At 37.3% G+C, this 26,404-nt stretch overlaps 1 protein-coding gene across 1 annotated transcript in view; it reads left to right on the top strand.

Moving 5' to 3' along the window:
- itgav (integrin, alpha V) overlaps nucleotides 1-26,404 on the top strand; it is a 55,847-nt gene that overhangs the window by 2,341 nt on the left and 27,102 nt on the right. The window contains exons 2-8 of the mRNA XM_079254557.1: nucleotides 3,560-3,690; nucleotides 17,488-17,579; nucleotides 17,781-17,895; nucleotides 18,468-18,529; nucleotides 19,784-19,829; nucleotides 24,626-24,748; nucleotides 25,397-25,441. Coding sequence (XP_079110683.1) covers nucleotides 3,560-3,690; nucleotides 17,488-17,579; nucleotides 17,781-17,895; nucleotides 18,468-18,529; nucleotides 19,784-19,829; nucleotides 24,626-24,748; nucleotides 25,397-25,441 — 614 coding nt within the window. The remainder of the gene's footprint in view (nucleotides 1-3,559; nucleotides 3,691-17,487; nucleotides 17,580-17,780; nucleotides 17,896-18,467; nucleotides 18,530-19,783; nucleotides 19,830-24,625; nucleotides 24,749-25,396; nucleotides 25,442-26,404) is intronic.

Raw genomic sequence — 26,404 nt, 5'->3', positions numbered from 1 at the left:
TAGTGCACATACACGACCAGAAGAAAAACAGGACACAGAAAAATAAAGGAATTTTTCCTGAATATTCACTGTGGAACATTTCAGTCAGCCTAGCCTTTGGACATTATCTTGTTTTAAATTAGTACTTTTGTGTTATGTATATTTTAATGTGAAAAACTAATCAAGCAGAAATTGATTGAATATTTGTCATAAATCAACGTGTAAGAAAACAACAGTAAAAGAAAGGCAATGCAATGAAACTACTCACACAAAGTTAGTGATAGTCGGCTGGTTAAACGTCAGAATGAGCCTAAAATTGGACTTTCTCTGAAGTTTTGCATGCAAGTGTGCAACAGTTTAGTGTGTGTATTAATTGCACAACATCTTGTTCTCTGACAAGGTGAATAACCACTAGAAAAGTCCCAAAAGAGGTGTCTGAACCATGAATCGACCACTAAATGTGCTAAAACAATTACAGCATGTCTCTAAACAGTCCTCTTCATCTTCCTGTTCACATTTTACATCCTCAGACTAAAAAGACACCACACATGTCAAGTTGATGTGGCATTGACATTTATGTTGTGGCCTACCCACCACTGTTGTCACTGTTTTTGTTTTAATAAATAGTCTGAAATGAAAAAATTACCATCAAATTATTCTTTTTATATGTCCTACATTCATCACATAACACCAGTGTAGCGGGAACCTTTGCATTATCTTTATATTCCACCTGAAAGCTGGGATTGCTGAAGGTTTTTGTGAGCAATACATGTGGGAAAGTAGTGAACATGGCAGGTTTATTCAGTTTTATTCAGCTGATTTTATAAAGAGGAAAGGAAACTAAGACGTGCTCCAGCTCTGTACCTTTTGGTGTTTAACTTCCTGTCTGCACTGAGACCGTTAATATGTGGTTATGGCTCATATTGGTTGAAATCAGCTGTTTATCATTAACATTGGTTTTCACCCAATTAAATATGTTTCATACTCTTGAAGCGGTGCTGAAGGACTGACAGGTTATCTCTACCGAAGACTGACCAGCATTGTGTCACACTGTCGAGTTAGGCTATGACATTTTCTTCTTATATTATTATTATAAGCTTATATCCCAATAAACTTTATACTAAATCACAGAGTTGGGTCAATAGGTTTTTATTTATGTTTCAAAGTGGAAAAAATACCATTTTCTTTGGTGTGTGTGAATAATTTCAACGTTATTCTGAATTCATGTTTGGATTATTTTAGTATTGTTGCTTTGTATATCACACGGCGCAGTTGATGCTTCCTTCATGTGCAGAGGATGAGTTTGCTATTCATCATAAACATAGAAGCATTCTCCAGCATAGATGTGTAATAAGCGGGCTGTCTGTAGCGATAAGGATTTCTGATCGCAGGCAGTAGAAGAAGCCCGATGCTACTAAACAAACTAGGGAAAGTGCCAGTCTGCATTGTTGTTACAAGTAGATTTACTGATTGCATGATTTGCTATGTTCTTCTCATTCCACTTACTGTGTTTCCTGATTTAGCCTACTAAACAGCCACATCAATCAATAAAACGCCTCTGTCCAAATGAATCCATGTCCTATGAACACAACAAAGCAAGGCAGTCATTTTCTTCTCATGTGCATTGTAATCCATTGAATAGCTGCCTCCAACTAAATCTGCAATTAAATTAAGCTGCTGTGAACAAAGAGATGTTGTCTTTTACAGCATCTCTGCATGCAGCCAAACGGTTTTATGTCCCAAAGCAACAAGATTTGCTGCAGAGAAAGAAATTAAGAATCAAAAGGACAAGCAGAACATCTCAATTTATTTTGTATAAAAGGACTTTAAATTATCAATGACTTTATTTATTGAATAGATTTCGTTTTTTAAAACTCTGTTTGCTTATAATAGTTACTGCTTCAGTCTTATTTGGTATTCTGACAACATATGTGGTGAATTCAGCCACAGGCGCATCCAGACAGGGCTCAGTGTTTTTGGAGTCTGACCCAGATTGGAAACTAAAGCTGCATTTCCACCACAAACCCACCCACTGGGGACTTCAAAACATTTGAGGAACTTAGTTCAAGCATTTGTCAAGATTTCCACTAAAGAAGTCAAGTTGCAGGGGTGCAGTTTTACCTCTGGAGAGTACTCTGCACCGGATGTAATATTTTCAGAAAGTATTAAAGCTTAATTTGTAGACAAATGATCAAGTTTATGTGTTATTGCAGAAGAATGCAGGCAGAAAATGCTTTCGTAAAAAAACATTAAGAACATTGGGCTGCAATCACAAACTATTCTTATGACAAATTTGTTCAAGGATGTAATGCCATACATGTCCCAATCATCTGCATCTCCCAGATCTATCTGCTAAATGTCGTCTTTGATAATTAAAACATGCAACTTTCTGTTGTACTTGTAATGAGTAGTTATATGGATGGTATGCTTTGTCTAATGCAGTGGTTTCCAAACTTTTTCTGCAGGACCCCCTTTTCATCAATGGCAATAATCTCAAGCCCCCCCTCCCGTCTCATGAACCAAAGAAACGTACTAAGAAATGTCTCTTTAGTTTTAGTGACTGTATTGTCAGTAACTATAATTAAAACCGTGTCAGTATTTTTATCCATTCTTCTGCTTATGAAACATTTTAAACCAGGAATCTCTGCAAACTACTTTAGGTGAGTGGAGTTTTCTATGAGACGAAGCTGCTTTTGTTAAACAACTTTGCTATATATGATACATGGATAGTTTATTTCTAAAGTAACCTGCAGGCTTTTCTTTGTGTTCAGGATGAAAAGTCCCCAAGTGGTGTTGTAACTTGTTTGGCTTCATAATTCATTATATTAGATAATGTTTTGGTAAATGCAAAAGACTATGGTGTCATTACTACCCCCCATTGATTATTATTATTACTGGTCAAGCAGGGACAGATATGCTCCATCATAGTTTAGTTTTTATTACTTGAAGTCTCTCTTGTTGATTTATCATCATTTCATGAGGACTTTTACAAATTTGTCCAGCGCCAAAACTCCCAAGTTTTATTTAGCCTTGGATTGACATCCATTTCGCTCGATGTCAATCACCCACCATGATGCTCACAGCCCCTCTCTCAGCTCCACCTCTTTTCCCATATATGTATTTTCCGGGAGAGACGACACGCATGCCCCTGCCAAGATGGCGATGGTAGGAACTGCCCACCGAGCTTTACTTCAGCTCTTCAGAAACCTATGGGTGACCTCACGGAGACTATGTTCATCTTTTTATATACAGTCTATGATATTGACCCACAAAATTTGCACTAATGTGGCTGTAACATTTGAAACACAACACAAGCTGACTAATTTACTAGTTTATTAAGATGAATTTGCTTGTATTGCCTCAGTTCTGTCGGATATGAATCATTCTTGTGCATCGTTATAGAAAAGTTGATTTTTGAAATGTCCTTTCTCATCATGTTCTGTCTTCTAACTTCTTACCATGCACAGCAGTATTACACATTTTACCCTCACAGTTTACTATTTTGCCATACCTGACCATCTTGTTTGAGTAAGTATTCTTGCTTTTTCTATGATCCGGTAAAATCCTCTCTTCTCCTCAGATCAAATGTTCTGGTTGGAGCTCCTCGGGCCAACACCTCAGGCGTCAGCAGCGTTGTAGAGCGAGGAGCAGTGTACAGCTGTCCCTGGAAGACCATGTCTGCCTGCCAGCAGCTGGAGTTTGATAACAAAGGTAACTGGAAACTCCTGCTGATCCTTCTTGTTGTTGCAGATCTGACGGCCTGCTGAGACTAATGTAACTTTGGCTCAGTTCAGCTGCTAGCAGGCAGTTTATGTATCCTGCAGCTATTTCCCTGAATAAACCCATTAATGCTCAACCGCTCTCTGCAGGAAATGTGCTAGCAAGAGTAGTTAAGGCTCCTTAGATACAGCTGCAGTAGAGTGAAAGCAATATCAGATCAAATTACAATCAGCAGCATTCCACCATCTATTTCCGACATTCTGTTGTGTGAAAGCAGGCTAAATCTAGCATGGAAACGGTCACTAACAAGGCTAAAACTGCTCCATCGTTGTATTTATAATAACAGGGCCAGGTCTTTTTCAAACTTTCAACATCAGCTGTGTGTTATGCACCAATTATGAAGATTCAGCTGCTGTTGTATCATGTCCAGACACACACAGGAATGTGTGATAAGCAGTGTGCAGGGAAAATCCTGTCTTCAAAGGGCTGATACACCAAGCTGATGCTTGACTCTTGGGAGTGTCCGTTGTTTCTATTTTTTTTTTTTTTTTTTTGTAACTCATGGTAGTTCCTGTTGAATCCTGATCATTTTTAATAGATTAAATAAGTGTTGAGTCTGGTCATTGACAGAAGTTTCTTTGACTATTTTGCATTTAAGCTCCATGGATCAAACTCTAACTTAAAGCATGAATGTCCTGAAGAATTCGTATGATGTCTTAGTTTGATTTGAAGCAGAAGTTTTAAGTACTTTAAAACAATGTTTCACAGTCAGGGACCCCCACAATGTATGTTTTAGTTGTCTCTAACACATGATATCCAGAGAAATTGAACTACTTTTGAAGTTGTTTACAAACCAAACCATTCATTTCAGTCAGATGAAACTGTTAGTTCACCAAGATCTTTCATCCTAAACTTGGACTCAACATTTCTGTAACATCTTTCAGAACATTGTTATCACTGGCAGAAGTAATGAAATTGTCAACCCATATGATAGTGTGAACTCTTTCTTTTTCAGTAATTTAGCTGTAGATGCAATAATCAGCTGGGTTTTGTACAAACTACATCTCACACAAATAGTCATGCAACATATTGTTGCATCTTCTCCCAAATGGTTCAGGCCATACAGAGATTCCTTCAATTTACAATCAAGTTTACCATTTCCTTCATGTTTGACTTCATAACCTTCAGGTTGATCTACGTAGGTCTTACACTCATATGGTGCATGTTAATATGCTGTCTTTACATCCATTTGATGAACTTTTTCGAGCTGCTTTTTGTTTAAAAGCTGCAATGCTGGTTATGCTAGCTGTCTGACAGAAAGTCTCATCATAGTTCTCACCTCTCCTTTGACCACCTGTTCCACCGTTCTGTTTTTCGTAGCGCAGACCCATTTCCTCTCCACTACATCTCTACCATCAGAAAGAGTGGTCAGGGTGAATGTTGCATTGTCCCGCAATGATTGCATTTCCTCATTTGAAGCATCAACCCATTTGTCAGCATTAACTGAAGCGACAGCTTCTTTGTATGTTTGTGGTACATCACACATAGGTCTGTAACAGTAGTCAGTATTAGTCCTGACAACAAGTATAGTCTCCATAGTATTCAGGCTTTTTCCCTCTCTCTTACAGGATAGTGTCTAACGTTATGTTTTTCTGCATCGTCTGCTCTTCGTCCTGTTTTTACTGTGTCTGAATCACACTCCATTGTTATGACCACTTCTTGGTTTTCTGCTTTTTGTAGACGAATGACTGGTGGGGTTTTTACTAGGGGTGGGAAAATCAAATTGAAAAATCAAAAATCTGGATTTTTTGCTTCACAATTTTAAAATAATATTTTGTTAAAAAAATCTTTTTTTTTCAAGTTACCGAAATTAATCCACTGTAAAAAAAATTTGTCATTTTTATTGTTTTTATTGATCTTTTTACTTGTTTTCTTGGGCATTATAGCAGCAGAAGGGTGGTCCGGCTACCGGGTTGTTTTTTCCTAATTGAAATCAAGAAAATAATGATGAGGGGAAAAAACGTTTTATCCAATTTTTTTGTTTTTATTCTACAAAAATCAGCAATATTGAAGAATTGTGAAAATTGCAATTTAAGTTGAATCAGCATCCAAAAAATCTGAATCGAATCAAATCAGGACAAAAGCATATCGTCAAAGCCCTAGTTTTTATTAAGTGTCTTTACTTCAAACAACAAAATCATCCTCCTCGGCATCCGACATTTCCTCATTAATTCTAGATACAAACTTTACATGTCTGTGTGTTTGGATTTTTCAGCGAATGGGTTAGTAAATCAAAGAGTCTAAAATTTTGCTGGTGATGAGAAGCAACACAGTAGAGGGTTTATTGCTTCTGGTAGTTCTTAACTTCGTTTGAGTCTATAAAAGTTCTTGGTCTTATGTTTATCTTTATTGCAAACATTTCTGTGTTGCCGTTATTATAATAATTGTCTATATTTATAGGATGCCTCTTTATGTAAAGAGGCTCTGCCTTTTCTTGCTTTGGATGTTAACACAATGACATATTCTGTGTATAATTTATGCTTCTATTAGCCTCTTAGAGCTGTTATCATTCCTCTGTCAGACCAGAAGAATTGCAAGCCAGATGTACCACCTCCACCAATGTTTTGGCTCACGCAATGTTTTTTTTCTTTTACTTAGAATGAGCCAGTTTACTGAGAATCAAAACCACTGTGTTCTCACAGCAGGCAAGACAGGAGTTTGATCTTAAATACTTGGTACATATTTAGTGTCTGTTGAGTCCGATACTTGAAATGTTGTTTGTAAAAACGTGTCTTGAAATCTTAAAAAAGGGACTGTATGTCAGTATGAATGGATTGATGTCCTCAGATGTCATGCAGGTTAAGAAGGCGCAGCAGTGTCCTGTGCAATTAAATATACTTTTTTGGTTTTTGTTTCAGTATTTTTAAAGTTTAGCAACCGTCATAATTTGACATCAACACATTTTATTTTGGTAATGGTTTTAGTTTTTCATTTCCCCCTGCTGTTTCAGTCAAAGAGGTGTCTGAGTCTACTCTGAACTGGGGTGAATGAGCACATTTAAAATCTTTTATTTGGAGAAGTGTGCATGTCCAAACTTTTGCCTGGAATAATGTATCAGGTGGGTCTGAATATAATCTGAATTAAATCTTCTGACATCATTAAGTCAATCAGCTAAAACAGATCCAAAAAACTTCTGAACTATTTATTTTTCAAGTAACTGCAACAGCATCAGACAAAGTAAAGTGGCAACATTTCAAATAGAAAAAAGGGGCTATGCTACAAGAATAAGGTGCTGCAGAAAGGTAAAAAAAAAAAAAAAAAAAGTTCAAACATTGTAAACATTTTTGCATAAAAAACAGCAGCATATACCATAAAGATATAACTTGAAACACTGTTAACATTTATGTGCTTGCATTGAAAAAAGGCAGTGTAAAAAAAAAACAAAACAAAACAAAAAAATGTGTATTCTGCAGCGTCCGGTTAGGATAAATAACAAACAACTTACTCAAATGTTACCAAACTCAAACTTACACACATCAAACCAATAAAACAGTAAAATGTAGCAGCTGAAACATTTACTGAGGATAAAGTAAGTAACTTAAATATTCAAGTGATGAGGTATTTCAATTTAAGCTTTAGCTTTTAGTGCAAAAAAACATTAAATAAACCAAGTATAAACAAAGCCAGCATAGTCATGGTCAAAATGAATACTGTTCAAATGTTATTTGAGCAACAAACAAAATCAGCATTTCGTGCAGACCAGAACATTGTGCAACGTTTCCCCTCAGTTAAGCACTAATAACATGTTCTTGTTCAAGAAGGCTAGCATTTCCAGCCTTTCTGCAGTGAGTCTATTTCTTTTCTCATCCAAGATGTTGGAGATGGTGCTGAACAGTCTCTCACTTTCAACACTGGTACAGGGGGCACACAGATATTTGTGGCAGCAAGAGCAGGAACTCTTTGCTTGTTGATTTCCCAGTACTTGTATGGGCAATCTGTAGTGTTCGCAGTTCAGAAAAATAAATCTGTGGTTGAGCTGAGCTTGAGCTGCTTGGTGCTTTAGGATCTTCGTTCTCTTCCAGAATCTGTTCAAACTTATACATGAATCACATTTTTCATGAGTGGTAAATATTTTCTATAACATGTTGTTTGTGCCTAATTAAAGTAGTGCTTTTATATTTGTCTTTATAGCGGGAATCCAACAAAGTTGCAAGGGCGTAGAGTGGTTCATCCTCCACAGAACTGAAGTCGCTGGTCACTGCTTGCAGTAAAGTGGTTTTTCATGGTTTTGATCCCAGCATCTGTATCATCTTCTTTAGCCAACAGAGGTTTGAGGACAGTCACAACTGAGATGACATCAGCTACTGATGCTACTGATGAGCAGATCTTTCTCGTTAGCTCTTCAAATGACAGCAGTTTTTCCAGCAAGGCCCACTGGACATCAGTCAGGGTTGCAGGCAGGTCATGGTCAGCAACATAGGCACTGAGAACTCGTTTTTGCCCCGAAAGGCTCTGTATCATGTGACAGGTGCTGTTCCACCTTGTTTTTACATCCTGTATTAGGCGTTTTGACTGTGTTTGCATTTGCTGCTGGATGTCATGCAGGCGTGAGTAAAACAACGGAGAATGTTTGAAATGTCCAACAACCTGCCTACATTTTGCCAGTGCATCATTAATACTGTGCTGTGACAATAATCCTTCGTTCACAACAAGTTGCAAAGAGTGTGCAAAAAAGCTACACACTCCCAAGGCTTCTATTGCTTTTTTTCATGTTAGCAGCACTATCCTGCAACATAACGTGCACATTTTCAAATGGGATTTTCCACTGATGAAAAATGCCCAACAGCGCATTTGCAATGGAGTCCCCTGTGTGGGAACCACTGAAGTTTCTAGCATATAGCATTGCACTGTGATGATTACAGCTGCTGTCGTTCCAGTGCACAGTTAGGCTCAGCAGCGACATTGGCGACACATCCGATGACCAAATGTCTGTTGTAAAGCTCGTGACTTTAGCATCCTTTAACTGATCTGATATGCCTTTGCAGATCTTATCGTAATATTCACGCAAAGCAGTTTCAGTAATATATTTACTTGACGGCATGCTGTACCTTGGTTCCAAATGGTCAAAAAGGCGCCGAAAGCCGATGTTGTCAACGACGGAAAGCGGTTGCAAATCCAAGATAATAAATTCCACCAACTTTGCTGTTATCCTTGTTACTTTTTGGCTGTTAGCTGGTAACTTTTCATGTCGTTGCAAGGTGTCCATTAGAGTCATCTGTTTAACCGAACTTTCTTCTTTCGCTTTGTCCAGTTGAAAAAACTCTGCATGCTCTTTCACGTGGTGCTTTTGCAGATGCTTTATTAACCTGGTGGTGTTATATTTTGCCAGCTTACCGCCGCCTCTTGAAACCTCGCCTTTACATATATTACATGAAGCCGTCTGACTTGTTACAGAAGCGAGAGTATAAAATCTCCATGCAGCTGATCCCTTTGTTCGCTACATGTTTTTGTTGCGTGACTGAGCAGCGTACGCGAGGTAGTGATGTAAAACACGAGTGACGTGACTGCACCTGAATGATGTTATGGATCTGGTACATGGATCAGCTCTTCTAGGCAGAACCCGATCCAGTATTTTCCCCTGGTTTGGCTCCAGTATCTGATACCAGTATTGGATCAGTGCGTCCTGACAAAAAACGTAACTTAAAACAAAATCCGTCATAAAATTAGACTTTGATGTAGAACTTTGTTACAATTTTATCAAGTAAAATGTAATTAATTTATTGCAGGCAGAGTGTGAACAAATCTGCTTGATATGATCATTATCCCATTGGGTGTGGACAGTATTCCTTACCCAAAAGATTTTACTCAGATCATCAAATAATGTGCAATGATTGCAAGTTTTAATTTCAAAACAGATCTTATTTTTCAGTGAAATGCAAGTATTTTAATAATTTTACTGAAAAACAAGCAATATTACAGAATAAAATGTAATTTATAGCTTTTATTGCCTGCTTTTATGCGTGTATGACTGATTTTCTGCCAGCCGGATTTTTAAAAGTATGGAATGGTTCTCATATCATGTCCTTTTAATCATCCTGCAAACTTGAGTAAAACAAAAACCTAAACAGCCACAGGAAAAGAATAACAACCAAACAAAACCAGGAAGCTTATTCTCTTAACAAGCCAGATAAGCTTAAGTTATGTACCAATCAGCTCTAATGCTAATGATGAAACTGCGCACCAACCAGCCCCAAAGGAACTAAAAAAAATTTGGTTTTGTAACATTTGGAGATTTGGATTCCTTCAGCCTTGTATCAGATCCACTGCATGAAATTAAACAAATTATAAAGGGTCTTAACTCTAACTTTAGTATTAAAAACCGTCAGTACCTACCATATATCCAGAAGCTTTAGGTAAACAAGAGTACAGGAAACTGAGGTTTTAGCCAACAAGTTCATGGCTGTTTAGTCTGTCTTTTTTTTATTTTTCCTTTTTTTTCTTTTTTACATGGTACTGATACTGTATCCATAAAGAATACAACTCTACATCTTATCATAAAGATTCTATGACATGTTTTATTTGGTTACAACGGGTTGAAAATATAAGCATTCTTCAATATGTTTCATTTGGATTCAGTTGAGTGGGGCCACAGAAAAGCTGTTTTATGACCAAACTCAAGAGTTTTTGGTGACTGAACTTCCTGAAAGATAACTTACCTTTGCAGAATTTTTCACAGAAAGGAACACCGAAGTGTCAACGGATAGCAAGCAAGTAGCAAACAGATCCAAATTGCTGTGGAATTCATTGCATTTTGGCTTGATAACTAAATGAATTTGAATATAAATGACTGATTATGAAAGCATTATCAATGTAAGTTCTTGTTCCTGGTTTAGAAGCATAAATGTGGTCAATGCTTTAAAATAGTTTGCAAGGTTTTCCTGTGATCGCTTCCAGTGTAGCAGTTCACGTCATTAACTGACCAATGCACACTTACATATTCTGGACCAATCACGTTCATCACACAGATCTTATTGTGCTTATTTGTTCTCGTTCTCTGTAGCTTCTCCTTCTCTGGTAGGAGTTAGAAATGGGCTCATAGAAATACTTGAAAGAACTATGGTCATCCACAGTTTTTAGGTGTGGACACAAATGAGAAGGGAACTTCCCTTAAATGTTTCCTGACCTGTGAAAGTTTAGTTGGAGTCTGATGGCACCCTTACACAAAGTGAGTGGCTGTTTGCTTTTAGGGAGTGGATGGCAGGGTACTATGAAGAAATTATGGCACTGATGTTTGTTTATAAGCATTCACACTGTCAAGGCATACAGAAAACCACTAACACTTTTAAGCTGGACAGCCAGATTCGCTCTGTGGTCAAGTCCAGTTTCTACCACCTAAGGCAGCTAGCCAAAGTAAAGCCCTTTTTATCACGACAGCACCTTGAAACAGTGATCCACGCCTTTGTCGCCACACGGCTGGATTACTGCAATGCACTTTACTTTGGTGTAAGCCAGTCCGCACTTACTCGCCAGCAGCTTGCACAAAATGCTGCTGCACGTCTTTTAACTGGCACTCGTAAATATGAGCACATCCCCCCTGTTTTATCGTCTCTTCACTGGCTGCCCGTGCATTTTAGGATCCATTTTAAACTTCTTTTATTTGTTTTTAAATGTTTGAATGATGTTGCCCCCCTCTACCTCTCTGAGTTGTTGCGCCCTTACTCTCCGACGCGGTCACTCAGGTCGGCTGACCAGCACCTCCTGAGTGGACCAAAAACCCACCATAAACTCAGAGGGGACAGAGCCTTTTCAGTTGCAGCTCCAAAACTATGGAACGAGCTGCCTTTGCACATCTGACAGGCCTCTTCTGTACCTGTTTTTAAATCACGTCTTAAAACCCACCTGTTTTCATTGGCTTTTAACACCACCTGAGATGTTGACATTATTAATCTGACTGTATTTATCATGATTTTACCAGTTTTAGAAATGTTATATGTTTTTGCACTCTGTATTTGTATTATGATTATTATCTCTGTTTTACTCTGTACAGCACTTTGGTCGACTGTGGTTGTGTTAAAAGTGCTATATAAATAAAGTTGCAGTAATTTAGGTCTAATGCTGCAAATAAGTTCTCCTGACAGTTCATTTTGAAAGGTACCTGTAACTGGAAAATACTTTAAGGTCTTTGGGGCGTCTTATGCACGGCTCTTTGAGTTCTGGAGTAGACTCAAGAAGAAGAACATGTAAAGGAAAAAGTGACAGCGGGGAAGATTGGAGCTACTAACACAGAAGGGAAGTGTAAATAGCAAGAAAAGAGTGGGTTTTTGTGTGACACCAAACACTGTGTAGTTTGATCGGGTTGGTATTCTGTGGGTGACCTCAGTCCCTAAAATAGAAAGTAACAATAACACCACTTTTTTTTTTTTTTTTTTTTTTTAAACCATTTTGCCCTGTCCTCATCACACACACAACTTATAACTAACTCAATATTGTACATACTGGTGCACATGTGGTCTTTTCAGTCACTGAATATGTAGCATTTGTATATTATTGCTGTGTCATTTTAAACTGAGAAGTGTTGCGATTCTGATCTCCTCAGGCCTCCTTTAGGCATGTAGACCTCGAAACATTTTGTTTGTTGAAGTTAAATATCAGCTTCCTCCTGCAGTGAGTGCACTGATGCATATCTACATGTTTAAAGTTAAAACAGCATATCCTTTTCCCCTTTTACAGCTGACAAATGCGTGTGGTGAAGCATGAAAAATCATTTGAGATATAAATACTGCATAGAAACTGCTCCTTCATCTGCTATCATGGGTGGAAAACTAGTTTGTTTTAATGGTACGATCACATTTCAGGTTAGTTCTTTAATGGTTTTATAAGTTATCCAAATGTTTTTTTATGTAATAGTATAAAAACATGAGTTTATACTCAAATATCACACATATAATAAGATAAGCCTGCTGTATTGGGTTGGAGTAAATTTTGCAGCTGCTCCTAATAAAGAGGCCGTTGGCTTCAGCTGTTGTTATTATGGGCACATTTAAAAATACCAAATTACCTTCAGAGATCATGGAGTTTGGCTTAACATCCATGATAGACTTTATGAGTACAATGGAGCATAAATCCTTACTAAACTAATACTGGCCTATATATCTGCTGAACAGATTTACTGGTCTATGTTGGGCAACACTTCAGCACCTAAGGAACTGCTGTCGTCATGCATTGCTCTGTTCCATCCATTCATGCCCATAAAAGGCGAATTTGCCTTACACAGCCACCGTAGGTGAGTTGTGGAGCAGAATGTTTACTTTTCTGCTGCATTCGGCCTGATGTTGCAGAGAGACTCAGTGCCTTAGAGCAAGACACCAAGAGGCTGCAAGTTCTGACAGAAACCAAATGTGGTCACTGACGTTTCTTTCCTCTGGCTGTAATGCTGTTAGTGATTGGCCTAGTTATATTGTTATGTGTGTGTGTGTGTGTTTTCTCTTTCAAAAGAGGTCTTTGTTGTAAATTTGACCTGCGTGATTGCTGGCTACAGCTTCAGTGGAGCAAAGAGCAGAATTTACTGGAATTCTTGTGTGTGTGTGTTTGGTATGACTCTGACTCACTGCTGGTCCTTTTCTTTCTGGCCGTCTCACCATGATGCACCGCAAGCTTTTGTTCCTGTGTGTATTTTTTTTGTTTTTGTAGTTTTAAATATTCTTACAGATGTGACTTGTCTAGTCAGACTGTTGTACATCTATTTAGACATTTTGAGGATTTATTTTTTGCTTTCATGGAATGAGTGTACAAGGAAGTATGCCGTAGATGGGATAAATATCTCAACTACAGTACTATCGCTTGGCGTGTTCTCTGCCATCACGTCTTTCTTGCTTTCTGTAGTTGGAGGTATATTAAGGTAAATTGCATGGTTATACTTTTAAGGATGTCCACGACTAAGGGTCCATTTATACTCTATGCAGAAGATACACAGATGGAAAGCCAGTTTCGTCCATCGGTTACGTACATAATTTGGTGCGTTTTCAGAGTCCATGGAGATCCATCACTTGACTCAGACAACAGAAAAATACAAATGGAAATCATGGGGGCAGTATTGAGTTTTATAGCCCACATGCAACCGTCAAAATGAACAAACCAGAGAAGAAGATGAGAAACAGGAATATGATGACACAGAAGTCCACAAATAAAAGAATCAGAAAAAGAGAAGAAGCTGAGAACACCAAAAAAATTATTTTTCTACTTCTTCAGGTGTTTTTTGATGGTTTTAAACAACTTAATAATTATAAATTACCACTACCAACCGGTGTCAAGGCAACAAAGTGAACTCTGAACTCAGTATTGTCCCCTAGTAGATGAACACAAGTATGAAGTATGGGCGCCACGGCGTATGAAAACATCTAATACAGATGTCCCCATTTACATACGTAAGGGAGCATAAATGAGCCTTTGTTGGTTATTTTGTCGTAACTACATACATAGTTGACTAATTTGTATTTGGAGCAGGAGGATAAATACGTTTCACGAAGCCATTACATTTGTAAGGGTTACATTATTGGATGGAGGAAATCTACTGACATTTGTATATCTCAAACACCCCAATGGCTATTGAAAGCTTTTTCATGGATTGGTTTGAAACCATTCAAGAGTAATTTTCCTCAAGTTTTTCCTTCTAGCTAAAATTTAATCTTAGAAGCAATCTGCTTTATTTTTACTTCATGCTGGAGCTACATACACTTACTTTCTACTTACCGTCATTCAGCTTTTTTTTTTTTTTTTTTTTAATATCTGCTATGTTAATGCTATTAAACTAAATCTAAAGGTTTAAATTTCTAAATATTAAGTCCAAATATATCCATGTATGTGTCCTTATCATAAGATTTAAAAAAAAAACATTCATTGTTTTCAATGTGAGATGAAAAACATCAGAAATCTTCATCTAATTTGACATTAAGAATGCAAATCGCAACACAAAATTTTAAACCAAGTTTTATGAAACTAGCTAGCTACATTATTTTTTCTCCTCAAATCTTTTTAGTATCTGTTTTAGAGGATGGTTATGATGAAAAGAAATTAGAAAAGTAGAAGTCAAATACATGACGTCTTCCCCTCTAGTCTTCCTGATATAGAAGCTGTAGCCCATTAGTGCCACTCCTCAGTGTTTCCATCACCGTAATCTATTTCTTTGCTTAAGATTGCTTAAGAAGTTTAGTTCTCAATTGATAAACAAACAAAACAAAAGAGACAAGAGCCTGTTGCCATGACTGCAGTTCTGTTAAGATGCTAAGTAGCTGGCAGCGGACACTTTGTGTCATTGCTACATACAGATCAGGGATGAAATATCCAACCCATTAAAATGGAGAAACGTATCTCTTTACTCTTGGCCTCTAAAGTCTGGTGGGTACTTTACTGACCTCCGATTTTTTTATTCAACCAAACTGTTCTGAGAATCAGCAGGGTGTAAAATTCAGCCTCTAAAGTAGATTTTTGTTTTCTTAACAGGTTGGGGTTTCCCACACTGACTGGAAAATCCCAAATATTTCCTCACTATCTTCATCAGTGTCCCAACCATGTTTGTTGGATCACTTTGCGTCTTGTAATTTTATATTAATCTGCTTATTATGTGTCTGATATGTATGGGATTGTAAAGTTTCAGCAACAGCTTTGAGCTCTGTGGTTTTTGGTGGTGCAGTTTGAGTGTTGCACAGCTTTAACCTTGTCGCTGCAGACTGAGAGCAGGACTGAGCCTGCTGCTGCCTCCTCTTCCAGACATTAATAATGCTGGATTATTACAACACAGTGCCCATCAAAGGTTTGGACACAAATGCACTCTGAAAGAAATGTCCACGTTTTCACCATGAGGCCATCTGTAGCAACTAAGTCCTTTATCTTAGAATTGTCGGCAAGTTGTTTTTACGTGGACTTAAGTAAATATAATTATGAAATTCTTCATTTTGTCCTAAAGCTACCTCAATAAGTTGAGTCTATTCTTTCCCTTCTAGTAGACAGGCTCTGTTGTATATTTTGTCTGTTGCCCTGCTGAAGACATTTTTTCCTTTACCACCAGCAGTGCTTACTCTTGTTCCTTCTAAAATCCAAAATCAGGTCTTATGCTTTTGTTCAAGATTAAATGTTTGTTTCTGTGCCATTAGATTTATTATTTACTGCTCCGCAGTTTGTAATAAATCTAAGAGAAGCATGATAAAGGCATTGAGCTGAAGCTCAATGCTTGTACTCAACTTCTCGTACTTACTCGTGGTTTTTAGAGATGACAGGACTCAGAGTTGTATTTAAAGTTGGAGGTGTACAGATTGAATAGAAATGGTGAGAGTACAGTCCCTTGTGGGGCTCCTGTGTTGCTGACCAGCAGCTTGTCACACACACACACACACACACACACACACACACACACACACACACACACACACACACACACACACACACACACACACACACACACACACACACACACACACAACGTGTCAGTCTTACAAACTGTCATCTGTAGGGTAGCTATGGTTCCAGGCAGCTGTACTGGTATCTACCTGTATTTTCTTTGATCAAAATAAAGTATTTTAAATAATATATAGTTTGTCTTACAAAGGAAGAAATAATCAGCAGCAAGTGCTCAGCACGTGTGACGACTCTTAAAGTCTTCCATGTAACAACCATATGAGACTAGTTAACATACTGCCAGCAGTTTAGGACGTGAAATATGAAACATGCTGTAATTTCTTTAACATAGAAAGAAGCTATTCAAAAGAAAGAGCAGAAATTACATGACGATTGTTGGTGGAGGACGGCTTGAAACTACAGACAGGTTTCCTTCTCAGTTTTGAGCCACATTCTGTGCTTTTACACGGGAGTTTTAATTCCTCTTAAACTCAGAATAAAAGTTAATTCCCACTTTAAACTGATGGAAAACAACCATGTAAACACTTAATGCCTTGTGCAAATTTCTATTTGGAATTAAACTTAATTCCGAAGTAAGCGTCTGGTTTATTCGCATTTTTAATTCCAAACTATTTAATTCCTCTGTCATGTAAACCTTAATTCCACGCTAAGTTAATTCCGGTCGTTCTGAGCATGTTCGTTACCTTGTCCTGTCCCGATGACGTGCGTTGTTTTGCCTTCCGTGTTCGGTGGTCTATCTTTCTTCTCCTTCTCAGTTGCTGCAAAAAGTGAAGTAGTATGCTCGTGTTGGGCTGGTACTTCAAAATTATAATAAAAATAGCGGCGAAACTGGTACTTATTATGTAGTTTTTACAAGTTATGGCTGAACAGACAAGAAGCAGGTAGCCAACTTTGTTTATTTCCAGCGTATAAATAGTTTTGTATGGACACGTTTGGTTTGTTGTTAAGCTTTGATGCTCTCCTGCCTTTCTGTCATTGATCCTTCATATATTAACCCTGTCTGTCCATCTGTTCACAGTAACTAGCGATGTTAAAGCACTGCAGTCATTTTTGGCTTCAGCTGTGTGTGTGTGTGTGTGTGTGTGTGTGTGTGTGTGTGTGTGTGTGTGTGTGTGTGTGTGTGTGTGTCATAAAGGTTGCTCAAAATCCAAGTTTGTCTGCATTGGAATGAAAAGTTTCTATTGTTTTTCCTTTAGAAGTTGCTATACCTGGACCTTTTTTGTAGCGTACCTGCTTATTTCCACTAAACCTACCTGAAGCACCTGAAATAAAGAAGAAATAGTCTGTTTAACTGTATCTTTCTATAGCATGTAACAGAAATACACAAAGTTGTTTTGTTTGAATAAATAAATTAATTGCAGCTTTCTCTTTTCTCAGATAACAGGAAGCATTCTAGTGGAGCTCAGATGGAATTTAAATCCAAGCAGTGGTTCGGTGCATCGGTGCGATCTGATGGTGAACACATCCTGGTAAAAAACTTCACAGTGCACACAAAAACATACTTTTGTCTTCGGCTACTTGTCTGTACTTGGCATAAAAAAGTGGGCGTAGCCATGCTCACTTCCCTTAATGTTTTGTGATCTGCCTTTTACTCTCAGTAACCTGAAACCTCTTTTACGGCTGCCTCTGACTTGTGTATATTGACTGTTGGTGTACGTGTTTGTTTCCAGGCCTGCGCTCCACTGTATCAGTGGTCGACTCATGGCTTATCTGAACGCGAGCCGGTGGGAACGTGTTACTTAAAGAAAGGAAGCACAGTGGTGGAATACTCACCATGCCGATCGGGTATGTCTGATATCAAATTAACATGCATTAATGTCAAACGATTGAACAAGTTGGCTTTTATCTGTCTGCTGGGCCTGAAAGTTTCACACTTTTTTCACTTTTGTTGTTTGTAATTAAAGGCTGTAATTTGGGAGTGACACTGTACATCACTGCACTTAGGAAGACGTTAAATAAGTGGTTGATTAATTCAACTTATTAATCAGCATTAGGACATTTTTTCAGCCATCCAACTATAACTTTATTGATTAGTTTACAGTTTACACTGGCGTGGGCATTTATGCCTGCAGAAGGCTTCTGTTTTCATAGAACTGCCGATGAAAAATCCTCTGAAAGCTACTTTATCAGCAATAAACTATTGACAGACGGTTAGTAACTAAGTGGTGTGGCAGTCGGCATCAACTTTAACAGAATGCATGGATGGAAACGAAAAACGTATTATTTTACAGTTAGATTGAGTTTTATTTGTCTGATACCTTGGGGTTCTACAACAGAGTCCCTAAAATGTTTACTTCTTCAGTTATTATGTTATAAATTAATATATCTGTTGTAATATATCTGTCTTTTCTGTCCAGATTCCGGCTCACCCGAAGGGCAGGGTTTCTGCCAGGCTGGCTTCAGTACAGACTTTATCAAGGTAGGCCGTCAGAAAACTAGCATTCACTGTTTCAAGCTGGAGTGAGGAGAGGAAAACAGGCTAGTATTGCAGATTCGCTCAGTTAAACTAGGTCAAGTTTTAATCGGAGCAACAAATACAGTGCAGGGCCTCTCAAACTCCAGTTCTTGAAGGCTACTGTCCTTCAGGTTTGAGATGCCTTCCTGCTCCGGCACATCTGATTTATATTAAATTCCAACAGCTTGATAAGTTTTGCACATTGATCAGTTTGACTCAGCCGTTTTAAAAAGTGGGGGACATCTGAAGCAGCTGTCAAACTTACTTCAATTTAATCTCAAGTGGGTCAGACAGGTAAAATGAAAGCATAATCTATTAATTAAAAGGACTCCAAACTTTTTTCCTTTGTTGCAGTGCAGAGAAGTACAAGTACATTACCAGGATGTTTGCATTTCATGAAATATCCTTTTTGAGCAACCTGAGATCTACTGAGAAAACTTAAGGACAGTTTCAACAGCATTTGCCTCATTTATTATTCATAATTACAACTTAAAAATCATAATGGATCTACAAAATGACAGAGTGTTTTATCATTGGTATATGGAACTGAAAATGCTTTTTTTTTCTGATATTCACCTTCTTTCACCTCTAAACCTCCCAGATAATGAATTTTATCTCTGCAGCAGTAAAAGTCTCAAAGTATTAAACCAATCTTATTAAATCTATTTTTGCATTTGCTTTTAGCAAACAATGCCTAGAAATATACGTCTGCGGTTGTGTCAGACCTCTTGTGTAATGTAAAATATGTGTGCATTTAATATCCCAGTTTATTTTATGCCATTTTAAGAATGCCTACTAGTTTTTTAGTTAATCTTTTCCTTGCTGGTTGGTGCTGGATTAAAAAAGACAGTAAAATGAAGAAAATTTATCTTCTGTGAGTCCTGAATATGTGAACACATATTTCTCTGAATTCTACAAAAAAAAAAACAAAGTGACGGATTGGTGATAGATATATTGACTGATCCATGCACAGTACCTCAACAAAAACAGTCCATCTGCTCTGAGAGAAGATGTTAGAGAGTGCAGGTGTGCATGAACCAAAGTACATTCACAAAATTTCATGTGGTTGAAAGTGTGTGTTCAGCAAGCTGAAGGTGATCCTTTACTCATCTGGAAGTATTAGTGTGTCTTAAATGTATAGACTGATAAAGAAATTACAGAATTTCATAATCTAAATGTTCTTTCCCCACTTTTTTCTTTTCTTTTTGGCTTCTAAAGAACAAGCGAGTGGTGGTGGGAGGACCCGGCAGCTTTTACTGGCAGGGTGAGTGTTACATCGACACTGTTTGTAAGTTTATGTCAACATGTTGTTGAAGCGGGAGTGATGACTGAAACAGAAAGCGTCATGGTTCAGGTCCAGGCCACTTTGCTTCATTTTCACTTCATCCCTTTACTTAAACAAGGAACTGATGGACTCTGTGGCATTTTGATGTCAACAACCTTGAAACTCAAGGATTCCCCTTGAACGCTCAGTCGTGCCAGCTGGCAGTGTCAAACACAGCAGCTCTCCACGTTTAGGATTTCCCACAGGATTAATTAATTAATCACCCCTAACTTCATCACAGATTATAGCTGGAACCTCGTTGAAACCTAGCAGCACTGCTACAAATACCCTGACAGCTCATGCTAGCTCATGCTGTCCACTTTTTAAATGCTTGCTGGATTTTTTCATTTAGGTGAAGCTGGGTATTTTATTTCCACCTGTTTTTGTTTATATAACTAAGCTAGTCGGCTGCATTTCTGAGGTTCTCTTTTAAAACATTACATTTGCACTTGACAAAACTTTGAAAGTGCATTGTTCTTTTGGCTTATGCTGGTTTATGCAAACTGGTATTTACACCAAATAAACCAGAAACTGAAGGAAATGCTTGTCTGCTGACTGCGTACCATGACATCTCTGCTACTAGAGCAACAGTCCTACTTTAAGTCTTAAAATAGTGAACACATTAACGAACATGGTGTTTATCTTGCCAGGCTTTCCGCTCAGTTTTGTTTGTGTGGTTTCTGGTGACGGTGAGTCAGGATTAGCAGGATGTGCTGTGTCACTGTGGCCACACAGTGGGGAAGAAGTGGTGGAATTTAAGAACATTGACTTCAACACCGCTTAAAACTGAACTTGAACAACTTTTTTTTTTGTCATATTTGCTAAAAAAAAAAAGACAGTAAAACACAAGACAATCAGGAAAAACATCAGATTCTTCTGGCTCTTCCTTTGGCCATGATGATTTTATATGACTGAGTTAAGCAACATGATCCAGGAGAAGCTTCCAACTGATGATCAGCATCATTTCTACACCATGGCTGCTACCCTGTCTGTGCGTGTTATAGGCTGTATATCATGGAATGGATTCACCCTTTAAGAGTCATAACTTGCATTTTAGATTGACTTTATCTGGGTATATATGTATTAAAGTCAGAGTAAAAGTAGCTCACCAGAACATATTAACTCCAGGAAAAAATTATTAAATAGATAAATTGATGCTTTTAATGGGAGTTTTTCAACCTGAGTTAGTTTGTATTTTGGCCCAGCGACTAGCTGTCATACAGTATGGCATTTTAATACACTATGGCAGGTGTTTTTTTTGTTTATTTATGCATAGATAGTTTGTTGTTTATGACAGGTTTCTCTACAGCAAGTGAGTTAAAAGGCAGGGCTGAAGCACAGCAGAGAGGGAGCAAGTAGTATTCATTCAAATGCTAAAGTTCACCTTTTTCATGCTAACAAAGCTCCGCTTTAGTTCAATTCGATTCAGCTTAATTTATATAGTGTCAAATCACAGCAATGCCATCTCAAGATGCTTTACAGACAGAAAAAAAACATAATGAAAGCCAATTATAATAGCCTATGTAGGGAAACCAACAGAAAACTTGGAACAGTTTTCACCTATTTAAATGTAAAATTTCCATTTCTGTTTACATTTTTCCTCCATTTCAGCACATTTACGTAACAACTTGAGCTACTTTTAACTGTTTCTTTCCCCTGAAACCATTCTGATTTGACAGTCTTGTTACATCTCATTACCATTTATAAAAAGTCAGAGTTGTTTCTATTGTAACAGTCACAGATATCTTCAACTGTTTTGAGTCTGAAGAATGGATTTTCATTTATATGTGCCTTGTTCTTTATTTAGATGTGATAAATCATCTCACAACCCTCCAACAATCATCTTGAGATCCTTTAGATAGGATCGATCCTTTGGTTGGGAACCACTTAGCTAAACTAGTTAAAGTGTGGTTAAAGCCATTGATAACTCCTCTTGGAGCAGCTCCAGCAGTAAAATAAGGCTTTGACTCTCAGGATTGATATTGTAATCTTTTATTTAATCAGGATAAAATTCAATAACCCCTGAATGGAAATGGATTTCTGCAGAATGAATAATACATAGGTACTAATAAGCAGAATAAATGGTCATTGTAAAGAGACATTTACAATGTGAGGCAGCTGTTGTTAGGAAGAATGACTTCCTACAACGGTCTCTATGGCAACAGACCAAATGATAACTAGAAAAACTTGGAAGCTTTCGCACCATTTTTTTTTTTTTGCACCAGAACATTTGTTGACAAAAGAAACTAAAAAATGCAAAAATATTCTCTTTTTAAACAAATGAATAAAAGTAATATTGATGCTTTTTTGTTTTGACTTCTTCTTTTTAATCTGTGTTGTTGTTTTTGCACTTTCTTACTGATATACACAATACATACAGTCCAGTCCACATAGTAATGTACCTTAAAGTGTCACTTAGACCAGTTGTAAACAAACATCTTGAAACATTCGGCCTCAACATGTAGACCACATCATGAGCCACCCCCCCCCCACCCCCCCCGCCACCCCCACGCTGGACTGCTGCTTGAATCATCACCTGCTTAAGATTTTAATGAGCAGGTAAAGTTCAGGCGGGATGAGCAGCAGACTAGATGAGTGTGAGTTTATCAGCTGTGTGTTGTAATCCATGCTTGTCTGGATGTCTGACGTTGGAGGGTGTGACACAGACTATATCCTGAGAGCTGAGTCAGTCACACATGTTTTTTGATAGTGTGGAGCGGCTCCTCCTGGATTAAGTTAGCCTAATTACTGTTTCCTGTTGAGGCAACACACAGTTACACAACTAAATACACACTCGTATACACAACTCTGTTTCTGATTAGACAGCTTTTAGCATTGTGTCTCTGTGGTTCCTTTTAATTATACTGTTTTGCTTTTTTTTTTTTTTTTCCGCTGCTAAACCAAAGTGTCGGCTTATAAAACCAACTTGTGTAATATCGTGTTTTTCTTTGTGTGTTTTAGCATCTACTTTTCTCTTCATCTCCCTCATATTGCTCTCCAACATCTCATGTTTTATGGTTCTTTCTTGTTGTGATTTTTGTTGTATGTTGTTGGTTTTAGCTTTCTGTGTTCACAAATTTTTATTAAACATAAGAATTGACTGATTTGGTTCGTTTTATGCCAATACCAATTATTATTAATTCTGGAAACCGATATTTAGAACTGATATTTGTTTGGAGTTAAAAATTAAAATTTTGGTGTCAAAATTTAGAATAAAACACCAAGGAGTACACTGCATACAGTCTACTCTGTTTTTATACTTTGTAAATCTGTGGAAAAAGACGTTAAAGTGTTGCACAATGACACTGAAATGGATTGAAATGTTAGTTGAAAAGGTTGATTGATTGATTGAGTTATTGAAAAAGTTTATTTGAACATAATGAAATCTAAAAACAAAAAAAAAGAAAAAAAACATAGAAATAAAAGATGAAAAAAACGTTCAAAAGGAGTGGGTAGAAGCATAAGCTTATATGTTATCCCACCCCAGTGATGAACAATACAATATCAATAACAACAATATTAACCCAGTATAATATTAATACCTATATAACAATAATAATAATAATATCCTTTATATGTCATAATCTATATAAATACAATAAGCAGTATTAATGGAGCAATGCAGTCATAATACCAATAATAATAACAAAAACAAGAGCAACATTTATATCAACAATAATAATAGAACTACTCAGTGTATGTAATATGTCTTTATAATATTTCTGTACTGCTCAATTTGTATATTGACTTAAAGGGGTGCTATTGTGGTATTTCAGGTTTTCTGAGCTTTCTACAGTATTATAGGGTTGAATCCTCATCAGACATGTGAACGACACTGTTTTTTATCACCTAAACGCATGTTTGAGTTTGAGTTTGAGTTCCAGCACTCTCTCCGTTCGGTTTCCATGGCGACGAAAAACGCGTCGTTTTAGAGAGATTTTTCTACTTGGAAATCCTTGTGACGTCCCGGGGGATAAGGTTCGGTGATTGGTTACCTTCTACTGGTTAACAAGGGCATGTACAAAAACATCAGGCGGGTGGAAAACGTGGGATAAAGTTATTTCCAACGATGGCTGGTGAGTTTACCAAAGAGAGACATCCTGCTGCATTCGTTGCTGTGGGTTGCTGTTTTCCACTTTGTTTTCAGGCTCTGATTCAGGTTCCAACATGTAGGGCTGTATGCTATGGACTGACATTGTATTGTATTTTTTTTTATTGAGTTCATATTAGCCTAATCCTTCTGTTTATGAGATGTTACAATGACGGCGAAAGCAGTTGCGGTGCGCGCTCCCGATGTAGTGCAGTGGTGGGAGGCGGGGCTTAATGCGGAAGAGTCTCAATCCACTCGTTTTGCCCACAGGCTGATCTGACAGCCTACGGAGAGGGTCTGTCTGAAGTAAATAAAGCCATTTGTGGCAATAACTCGATCAATCCCAGCCCTTCTGGTCTCAGAAATAAAAATAAATTAGCCTGAAATGCACATAATAGTTCCACTTTAAATTTTAAAGGTTCAAACAATTGTTTTATTATTTAAAAACGAAAAGTCTCCAGTGGGTCTAGTTTTGCACACATCTGAGCACCATTATTGTCAACATGACGTCATAAATATTTAACATGTTGGATCAGGTCTCATGCATTTGCTGCTAAACTCCAAACAGTGTTTGATGTTATCGGCCATGTCGCTTATTGGTCGGTCCTTATTTAAAATGCGTTTTTGCTTTGACATCTTTCTTCAGGCCAGCTGATTTCTGATGACATCTCTGAGATTTTTACTCGCTTTGAGGAAGACCTCACCACCACCTACGGAAACACGCGTGCCACCAAATCGGCTGGTGCCCAGTATGACGACAGTTACCTCGGTAATCACAGACACACAGACACATTTTCTTTTTTTGTCAAACTGCAGAGCTTTTAGGTCAGATTAACCTTGATGGATGAAAGATTCATAAGAGGAACTTAAAACTTTCAAAGTCTCCATATTCTGCTTTAAGAAACCATTAAGGCTAACTCTATTCAATTTCAGAGTGAACGTGATCAAATGTGTAACTAACTAAATGAACTAAAAGTTTTTCTGTATTAATCTACTTAGACCGACAGTAACTGTATATTTATGGAAAGGGCGCCCAAGTCCAGTCCTCAAGAATTTATGTGATTCACCTTTTCAATGCAGATTCAGATCTGAATCACATGAATTTCTTGTTATCAGGCCTCTGCAGAGCTAAATAACATGTAGATTAGAGAATTTGACCATTTGATTCAGGTGTGTGGAAGAAGGGATGCATCTAAAAGTTGCAGGATAGAAGCTCTTGAGGACTGGACTTGTGCACTCCTGATTTAAGGCATTACAACTGGTTTGGAGGTGATCATGATCCAGATTTTACTTTCCATACATTTAAGTGTTGCCACATGTGAAGAAAAGTTTTATATATTTCTGTAATTCTGCCTTTAGTGATCTTTACGCCTGCCTTTAGCAAGTCATTTCCAGAACATTTGTCTTTATTTAACAGGATACTCTATCACAGTCGGAGACTTCAACAGCGATGGGCAGGAAGGTGAGAGCAAGATATTTTATCTGATGCCTGCTATTACAAATACTAATACTACTTTTGCTGTAGTTTTTTTTTTTATCATAATTTTGTATGATACAAATCTATTTCACACAATTAAGTTATAATTTTTTAGTTAAAACCACATAATCATTAACCATTTTTGTTTAAGTGTTGAAAGTAAAGATATATGTACATGTCTATACATTGAATATATATATTTTTTATTATGGGATGTCACACAAATGTAAATGTCTTACTTTACACTTAATGTTGGTGATTTAAAAGAAATTTGACAACTTTATTTATTTGGAACTAAATACAAAAAGCCCTAATAACCCAATAATATACTGACAAATCATGCACACATGACAAAAGCAATACATTTTTAAAAAGGGTTGAACTATTCACACATTTTAAATTAACTAATCAAACTGTACAAAGCATGTTCACACATTGGGTATTTAGAGGATTTAGTAGGTTCACATTGAAGGTCAGGTCCCAGCTAAATGCTTTTGTGTTGGGTCGGAGGCTGTTTGTTGACACTTTGCTTTGGCTTCTTTGCTTAAATTCTCCTTATCAATTATTGTCATAGTCTAATTAGTTCTCTTCTAATTCTGATTAACTCATTTATTGGTTCAGGAAAAATGTTAGCAAGAGCACTCAACCAGCTGTGATGTTATAGCTTTTCCATTAAACTTAGTTTATAAAGCTACAAACATTGCTGAATGAAGCTTGTGCAAAGATAAAAATAAGCATCACTGGTACTATGAAAAGACCATTTCACTGTATGATTAGAAATAAGTTTGTGAGGGATTTAAATGCTACAGTCCTGTTTAGTTTGGTCATTGATTAATGGCGTAATGGCACATAACTCAGTAGAAATTAGTAGGGGGGGGTCGAATTGAAAAATCAAACATATGGATTTTTTGCTTCACAATTTTAATTTTTTTTTATTTAAAAAATCGA

Source organism: Telmatherina bonti (assembly GCF_933228915.1).
Source record: "Telmatherina bonti genome assembly, chromosome: 15".
Lineage (NCBI taxonomy): Eukaryota > Metazoa > Chordata > Actinopteri > Atheriniformes > Telmatherinidae > Telmatherina > Telmatherina bonti.
This window is presented reverse-complemented; position numbering and strand designations above follow the sequence as displayed.